General features: G+C 34.3%; 2 protein-coding genes across 2 annotated transcripts; one reads left to right on the forward strand and one right to left on the reverse strand.

The window, feature by feature from the left end:
- On the reverse strand, positions 1 to 4,220 carry LOC110228094 (phosphate transporter PHO1 homolog 9). The gene is made up of 13 exons (XM_021024241.1): positions 3,430 to 4,220; positions 2,678 to 2,936; positions 2,561 to 2,609; positions 2,409 to 2,480; positions 2,202 to 2,331; positions 1,984 to 2,104; positions 1,546 to 1,804; positions 1,352 to 1,456; positions 1,233 to 1,277; positions 999 to 1,151; positions 559 to 837; positions 318 to 457; positions 1 to 223 (listed from the first exon to the last, which is right to left on the reverse strand). Exons 1-13 carry the CDS (start codon positions 4,100 to 4,102, stop codon positions 127 to 129), a joined length of 2,382 nt encoding a protein of 793 aa, XP_020879900.1. The 5' UTR covers positions 4,103 to 4,220; the 3' UTR covers positions 1 to 126.
- Positions 4,221 to 6,006: 1,786 nt separating this feature from the next.
- LOC110227998 (replication protein A 70 kDa DNA-binding subunit B-like) lies at positions 6,007 to 8,372 on the forward strand. The gene is made up of 8 exons (XM_021024004.1): positions 6,007 to 6,159; positions 6,249 to 6,513; positions 6,602 to 6,698; positions 6,782 to 6,906; positions 7,000 to 7,217; positions 7,299 to 7,471; positions 7,549 to 7,852; positions 7,946 to 8,372. Exons 1-8 carry the CDS (start codon positions 6,019 to 6,021, stop codon positions 8,258 to 8,260), a joined length of 1,638 nt encoding a protein of 545 aa, XP_020879663.1. The 5' UTR covers positions 6,007 to 6,018; the 3' UTR covers positions 8,261 to 8,372.
- The last annotated feature ends 753 nt before the right edge of the window (positions 8,373 to 9,125 follow it).

Consider the following 9,125-nt stretch of genomic DNA (forward strand, 5'->3'; position numbering starts at 1 on the left):
TTAAACACAGAGAGATTAATTTAATTTGTTGAAAAATTGGAAAGAGTCATTTTTCATATGATGTAGATGAGGAATTAATTCAAATTTAGCTGCTTTTTGTTTTGTTTTTTGGAATTAAAATTTTATTTACACAGTCTTACTTCCTCCAAGTTCTTGAAAAGGCAAAGGTACAGACTTGAAGGCTCTATATTTCCCCACGTTGTTCAAATGCTCATTCTCCAACCTGATTGCAAAAACAAAGATCATTAAAATTTTATCTTCCGATCTTTTTCTTCGATCAAAATACCTGAAAATCGGGTTTTAAGTTACAATCGAACCTGAAAAAGTTCCAAATGCCACGACGAACAATCTCTAAACTTGCAACAACAGCAACCAAAGCTCTTTTGTGCAAAAATGGAGCTTCTTTAATCCCAAGAACCGTCTGCATCCATGCCAGCCTCAGCACCACATTCACCACCTTTATTCCAAATCACAATCTAGCTGTTAGAAACCCCGCGAAAACACTACAATTCAAACCCGAAAAAGTGTATTTTTTCTTATTATTTATTTTTGGTTTACCATGACAATGAAGTAGATGCTTTTGTAAGGGACTAAGAGTTTGTCACGAAGCCACGGGTTCTTGGAGTTGCGGTTCATGAGACCCCAGTCCTTGAAAATGTCCCAATAAGTATTGAAAATCGTGGCAATGCTCGAAGTGGTTACAGCCACCGTGAGCCAGTAAGTCCCTCTCTTCATCTCAAAAATTGTCCTAGCCGCAACCGCCAATATAGTCGACAAATACTTCAGCGCGTTAAGGCCGTGCATTTTGTCTTTCTCCTCGACCAACCTCCTAATAGACTGAAAGAGAAAAAAACAAACAAAAGTAGTTTTAAACATTTTGAAAATGTTATGAAACCGTAAGAAATGCGGGTTCAATGTAAACTACGGAAACATTTACATGTTTAGCAACAGAAAGAGTGGCGGGTTTAATGTAAAGTATGTTTGTTTTTTCTAAGTACCTGAGCGAAGCGGAACCAGTAAGGAATAATGGCGACGACAAGGTAGAGTTCTTTGTAAATTTCACTATCATAGCATGTGTGTGTTCGTTTCTTAAAATCTCCGCCCCATCCATAGTAGCAAACATAAAACAATAAGCTTCTGAATGTTTGGACCTGTGAAACAAAAACCTAATTAATGATCTGTCAAGAAGAAAACATATAGATTAACCAGATGCTAAACCAAGCAACTTGTACCTGACTTGTCAATTGATCTGCGAGGAAGAAGTCCGGAAGAATAACCTGGCAAAGGAAACCATACTCACGAACTATATGTAACATTTTTTTCAGGTTTTATTTCTTGGATTGAACGTTACCTTGTAGAGAGGACTTAAAAGACAACGAAAGACGCTTCCAACAAAGAAATATCGGCTTGAGCGATATATTATATTGAATGGACAGAACAGCGCCATCATCAAGCACTGCGATCATAAGTAAAAGACGTCTCAGATCTAACAATGTTGATGTATTGTTAAAGATTGATATCAATGGTCTAATTTCAAGAACTTACGACTAGAAGAGCTAAAGGAACGAGCTCGGTGATGACACTGAAACTTTTGGTTCTTGGATCCATTTCCATGTCGAGATTTGAGATGACTCCTCCGAATGTTAAAACTGCTAGACCAGAGCCTACGAGAAGAACTTCTCTATAACCAAGATCATTTCCTTGCTCAAACCCGAAGATAAACGGGTAATTTACTCGGTATCGACTCCAGAAATATATGTCTGCCGCATACATAAACAAATGAACCGCAACAAACCCGAACAAGCTGCGGAAAAAGTGTTAGAAAATCGTAGGATTTATTAAGTTTCTTGAGGTTCTAACTCAAAATTAATTGACAATCGGATTGTTCTATGTACTTTATATTTACTTTTTCTCTATCTCTCTTTCGATGTAGGATTCCTATTCCTCGGTTTCAAAAAGGATGAATGTAACTTTATAACGGACCTGTAAAGAGGGAAAATGTTCTCCATGTACTGATGCCGGCCCTCACTTTTTGTTAAGCCTCTAATATGTACAAGAACCGTTATTGCAATGGCGAGAGCCACAGCGCAACCGGAAAAGAAGCCTATATATGAAAATGAGGTTTTAGTCTATGAGAAAGAGAAAATGTCTTTCTTTTTCAGTTTTATTTATAAAAGAACTTAAAATGATGAATTGAGTACCAAGGAAGTAGGTGATTCTGTGTTTCTCCCTCTTAGTTTTAGGCCTTAAACATTTCATTCCTTCTCGGTGATTTCCATTGGCGAAATGCTTAATAAACGTCGCTTCTACTCTCGACATGAGCCTCGAGACCTGAAAATGTACAAGATAAGTCTGGTTTTCTAACACTAAACTTAAAGAAAAGATGATCTGAAAATATATGTATTAACCTCATCGCAGCTACCCAAATACGAATGATCCACTGTATTTAGATAAGGCTTTGATGCATTCCTCGAAGTAGTCTGCGGAAACAATACACAGATATCACAGTAGGAACAAAAGAACAAATACAGAAAAAATTCGAAGTGAAAAGATTACAAACCTTGTCATACTTCTTTAGTATCTTTGCAAACGCCAATTGATTCAAGAAGCTGCAAAGAGAGATGCTGAGAAACAGAGTTTTTGAGAAACCAGAGGATCTTTATAAAAATATTCTTACCAATAACTCTTTAAAAACCTAAGTTTCTGATAGAACTCAACAAAAGCACGGTTCATAAGTTCCTCAGCTCTCTTAAGCTCGGGTTTGCTGAAGGTTTGCTCACTTGGGAGACCGAGGATCATCAATTTAAGAGTTGACAACGGAGTTTCCGGCTCAATTTTGAGCTTTATATGATCCAACATTTCTACTGGAGCAGGTTTAAATACTTTCTTATCTTCTGTTTGTTCCATTTCTCTGATCACATCCATTGGTGAAGTGGCTACAATATCAGATATATTCACATCAACCTTTATCAGAAGCTTAACGTTTGATTAAACATCACTTAATGCAGAGAGTTAACAACTTTACATTAAGAAAATAAAAACTTTAAACGCGGGAAAATTTACTTCTTGTACATGTCTTAACACATGTAATTTCTAGCACCCTTCAAACTAATTTGATTAACCAACTAAAAACATTTTTTTGTAACCGAGGTAGATCCTAGGCCGAAACTAGACTAATCTCCGACTCGGAAGCCTATAGAAAGCCGGGTATTATTGCAACTTAAGACTTCTATAGTAGCCGAAAGGTATTCCAACAATTTTGTAGATGGTGAGACTCATTCCCAAACCTAGACCCACTAGGAAAATCCTCACCCACTCGAACAAACCACTAGACCACACGCTCTTGGTTCGTTTTAAAAACTTTTCTGATACAAAAAAAAAAAGAAGATAAAACTATAAAAGAATTTGATGAAATGGAGCTAACTAAACCTGGAGTCCTCATTGTTGTATGAGGAGAAGCAGGAGCACTCGCGACGCTATTAAGGTCAGGAGGAAGATGAACATTAGGATTCTCAACTTTAACTCTAAGAGCAATCAAAACATTTAATTGTCTGCTTAGCTCATCAGCTTCCTCCATTACATTTTCAACCTTTTGCTTATAAAATCTCAAAACTTTGTTGAATTCTCCATCGAGTCGCCGAAAAAACTGAACCTCCATCTCCCCTCCTTCCTCTGCCGAGCTAAGAAACGTCGTCGTATAACTTGACGTCTCGTCTTCATTAATCAAAATGACCTGTTCCTCGTCATCGTCAAAGAGATGATAATGATGATGATGATGATGGCGTTTGCTGCTTAAAGGATTATGATGTTTGTGTGATTTTTTCGGAGAACGAGAAGCTCGGTTTGTTAGACCGCTAAATGCGCGGTAAAGAGAGATTCTTCTCGATAATCCTGCTGCGCCTGTTCCGCCTCCTCCGCTGTCTGTTTTGAGCGGTACGGTGTCCCCGTTGGGAGGAGGAGGAGGAGGAGCAGGAGGACGTTGTTGTTTTTGTAGGCGATAACGAAGGATCTGTTTAACTATTGATTTAAGAGAACGATAATCCATATAGGCTTCTTTCCATTCTTGGATCATCTGCGTTTCAAATTCTCTTCCAAACTTCATCTTTTTCTTTGGATCTGAATGTTTTTTTCCCCGGAAAGATTGGAGTTTCCCGGGAAAATCCAGCAAGAACAAGAACAAAGAAAATCCTCTGTTTTTGTTTTTTTTTGATAAAAGAAAAAAATCCTCTGTTTCTCCTTCGTAATCTTTAGTCTTTGAAATTTTGGTTATGGAATTTTGTTTTTTATTTGGGTGTGTAAGAGCTGGATCAAGTTTCTTTTTCTGGTAATCAAAGACTATATATGTGTGTGTATCAAGATTAATTTGGTAGAAAGAAAATTATAACTAGAAACATGAGAAAAACAGAGTTATTTTGTGCATTTTCATTCCCAAATCCGAATACAAATATCATGCAAATAATAGAAAAAAAAAATATAGTATAAACGGGAAAAAATCACTAACATCACATTCGAATCTGTGTCTTTTTGTAACCATCTATAGTACCAAATGGGATTTAGGGAAATACGAAACTTAATGGATTGCAATATAAACTTGTAAATTTATAATTCTAGTGTTGAAAATTCATGATCATATACCATAAACGTTCTTTATTTTCCAACCATGGGTAATATAGTTACAAAATATAAATTGATATGAAAAGAAAATTAAAATTCTCATAATGCGTTAGATATTAAACCCTTACTGAAAATAGCTGCATGCATGCTAAGGACAAAAATGTAAATATCTACATTTCCAAATCCCACATTTCCAAATCCCAAATATTTATCTGCTTTAGAGAAAAAATATCCTAATTGCAAAATTTGTATCATTTCAAACCAAATGATCGTCGAGATAAGAAAAAAATAAACAAACAAAACCAAAACTATGGCGGTCTAATTCATTTGAAAAAAAATATATGATACTCCCTCTGTTTCATTATATAGGATGTTTTTGAATTTTTATTGTTTCATTATATAAGATGTTTTACAAGTTTCAATACAATTTTAAATGTATTTCATATTTTTTATTATATAGATTATATGCAGTCTCTTTTGTAATTGGTTGATTTTTTAAAAGTCTAATATTAAATGATAACTTTAAAAAGAATATTAAATTTCTTACTTTTTCAAAAAAAATAAAAATATATTAAATTTCTTAAACAATGTGTTTTTAGCTAAAACTTCATATAATTTGAAACAGAGTAAGTACATTTTTTTCGAATATATGGTTATTAAATTATTGAATGGTTCTTTGTTTTCATTTTAGGCTAGTGATGGATGGGTCAACCTAATTTTATTTAAAATGGTTATCCCCTTATTATTAAAAGGGAAGTACAAATTGAAAAATGGTCAAATTTAGCCTCAATTTCAATTTCAATTTTGGATTTTGTTCTTTGTTAATCAAAATCGACAAGGGCATTTTGGTCATAAAGTTTCATTAAACTTTAAGAGATCCGCGTGTTAATACTCGGGTGGGTTAGGAGTAATTAACTCTTAATCACATAGTCAAGTTCTTAATCGGGTTTAGCATCCACATAAGTCAATCTAAGCCGTTCAAATTATTTTGTAAATTTAGTTCATTTTTGGTATCTAAATATGAGCATATTCGATCATAATAACTGCAAATTCAATGTAATTATCTCTCATAATAACTACAAATTCGATCATATATTGCCTAATCCCAAAAAAATCGTAATTACTATCTCTCATAAATATAATCCTAACCATAACCAACTCTACAATATTCATCATTTATCTAAATATAGCCAATCATTCAATTCTATTCCAAATTCGAATATATTTTGTTAATAGTATCTTTGATTTTATGCTTTGTCTCCAAGATATTCTCCTAGATTTTAAAATTATTGGAGCCAAAAACCCTAGCATCCTAGAATGCTATAAATATCAACGTCATTCTCATTTCCAATCCATCACTCAAATTCCTCTAACCTTAGCATCCTTCTTATTTAGATATCACAAATGGCTCAAGCAATTGCTTACCTCGATGACATCAAACCATACAAAACCACTTGGAGAGTTCAGGTCCGTGTCCTTCATACCTGGAAGACATTTACCACAAAGTTTGGTGAGACTTTCGACATGGTTCTGTCTGATGTCAAAGTAAGAATTCTTTGACATGTCTATATTAGTTCAATATATTAAAATAAGTTGTCTAATGATATACTAATATATTTCTATTTCTATGGTAGGGCAAGAAGATCCATGCGTCTGTGAAGAGAGAGCATCTCAACCGTTTTGAGAAGCTCATGGTTCCAGGAGAGTGGAAGGCTATTGAAAACTTTGGATTGACTTATTCAACTGGTCAGTTCAAAGCAACTGATCATCGTTACAAAATGGGCTTCATGGCGCAAACAAGAGTTGTGAGGATGGATCCATTGTCTGATTCTTATTACCTGTCATTGACTCCTTTCAATGATGTTTTAACTGCTGGTCTCAACCAGAACTACTTGATTGGTACATTTTCATATTAGCTATATTTTCATTTTTATCTAATCCTTTATGCAATATATATTGACGTTTTGATATTCTCTTTTGGTTCAAGATGTTGTCGGTCAAATCGTGAATGTTGGTGAAATGGAGACTATCGACGTGCAAAATAAACCTACTAAAAAGATTGATTTTGAACTGAGGGATCATACGTAAGTTTCATTCATTAGTTCTGTCGGCATTAAAATTAAATATGTCTTATTTTTGAATCTAATATTGCTATTACAATATTTAGGGATGAAAGGCTACCCTGTACTCTATGGGGTTCATTTGCAGAACAAGTTTTCTCTGCCTGTGAAGCTTCTGCTGGTGAGATGGTCATATGTTTGGTGAGATATGCTAAGATCAAGACTTACAAAGGTATTTTGTTTTGGTATTAATATCATACTTATAGTTTTTTTAAATCTTTTAAAAATTGAGCTGCTGACACTTTCTTTATGTTTTGCTTTCTAGATGTAAGGAGTATCTCCAATGCTTTCAATACATCTCAGATCTTGATCAATCCAGACATCCCTGAGATTGTTGCCTTCAAAGAAAGTTTACCAAAAGATGGGCTTGCTCTTACTCTTCTTGAGTCTAAACCAAAGCAGGAAATGATCGAGCTGACTACAGGGGATTTCTATCTTCAGTTTCCTAAGAAGACCATCAAAGAAGTCGCTGAGATGTTTGATGTAATAGTTCTTTTTTTCTATTACATTCTAATTTGATTGCATAGTTTATTCTAACCAACTTTTAAATGTTCCTATTTTCAGACTGGGAGGGTTAAGGTGCTCTGTACAATATATGATATTGACAGAGATTGGTCGTGGTATTATATTGCCTGTAGGAAATGCAATAAGAAAGTGTCTAAGGTTGTCACAACTTCTCTCAAGCCACAATTCTGGTGTGACTCTTGCCGATCACCTGTGTGCAATGTGGTTGCAAGGTATGGTTCATAATCTACTGATATATTAATGATTTATTTGTTACTGAAATGTCTAATTGTAACGATGAACTCAACAGGTACAAGCTACATGTTAAAGTAATGGATTCAACTGGTGAGATGAAGCTGATGCTTTTTGATAGTATGGCTTCTGAGATTGTTGGCTGTCCAGCAAACAGTCTCCTTGATGGATCGTTCGATGAGTTTGAGGACCCAGAGAACCTACCTGATGCGATCAGACATTTGACTGGTAAGACATACCAGTATCTGGTCTGTGTGGAGAATGAAAATGTGTGGAATGGACTGGATACTTATAAGGTATCCAGAGTTCTTGCTAATGATTGTGTTGGAGAGGAAGATCTACCAGATGATTCAATTGATCAGGTATGGAATATTATAAATTTTGTCTGAGGTCCTACCCCCTATGATTTGAGAAGAATTCGATATATCAATAATCCTAATCTTATTATGTTTTAGACTCAGGGGAGCCTGCTGCTTACCTACTCTGGAGAGCCTTCAGAGACTACTACTCCATCTTCTAAGAGGAGTAGTGACAGTTCTCTGTCACCAGCTGATAATTCCTCTACAACTAAGAAACTTTGTCTTGAGTCAATCAACGTTGTGAAGATAAAGCAAGAGAAGGGTGTGAAGACTAATGAAGATAAAGTCGATGGAGTCAAGCTCGAGTGTGTTGCTCTGAAGCAGCATGAAGAGAACACTGATGAAGACAAAGTCAATTTGGACAAGCTCAAGGGTTCTGATGTTAAGCAGAAGAACAAGAATATGAAGTAGTTGACATCCAACAATGTTTTTTCTTTTTAGATTTGTGTTTTCAATAAATGGTTTATGTTAGCAGTTTACACATTTGCTTCTGTTTTCTAAAATTTGGAATGTTATTTGGTTTTATTGATTTTTCTATTGGTTTTTATTACAGTTAATATCTGTTGTTTAATGTTTCTTTAAATGTTTCTTTAATCACTGGAAAACATACATCAGTGTTCTTATTATGTTGGTTTGATATTTCTCTAAAAACTTTTTCTTAATTGTATAAGTTTTTTCATTTGTTTTTTTCCCTATTGGTTCTTTAAGTTTTTAAGTTGAATTCTTCATCTTAATTCGATATATGATGTATAAGATATGTTCCAAGAAGCTAAACATTCACGTATAGTAAAAAAAGACTTACTTTTATGGTATTCTTCAGCATGTATTTTCCAACTGCACCATAAGGTTAATGCACCTAATCCTGTCAAAATGAATCAAATATGTAATTTTTACGGTTTATTGGACCAGGAGTAAGATACAAATATTCTCCTCTTACCAAATACACAAAGAGTAAATATATTAATATTTCAGAAAAATAATAACAAATATACGGTTTAAAGAATTAAAATCTTACCGGTGAGAGAAGTATGGAAACTCTAAATCTATCAAATCATTGTTATTATTACGTTTCCATTTTCAATGCTAATGTCAGTCCATATGTAATCATCACTTATAGATAATATTGAACTTTTATTGTTTTTTTAGGCTTAAACGTTTCATATAACTGCTAAGGAACTTCTCTTCATAAATATATAACAAGATCTCCACAGAATTAGTCATAGGGAAACCCTAAATCTAAAAACATTTTCCGCAATTCTAAAAGTTGCTGTAACGT

The sequence above is a fragment of the Arabidopsis lyrata genome, assembly GCF_000004255.2.
Source record: "Arabidopsis lyrata subsp. lyrata unplaced genomic scaffold ARALYscaffold_5, whole genome shotgun sequence".
Classification (NCBI taxonomy): Eukaryota; Viridiplantae; Streptophyta; class Magnoliopsida; order Brassicales; family Brassicaceae; genus Arabidopsis; species Arabidopsis lyrata.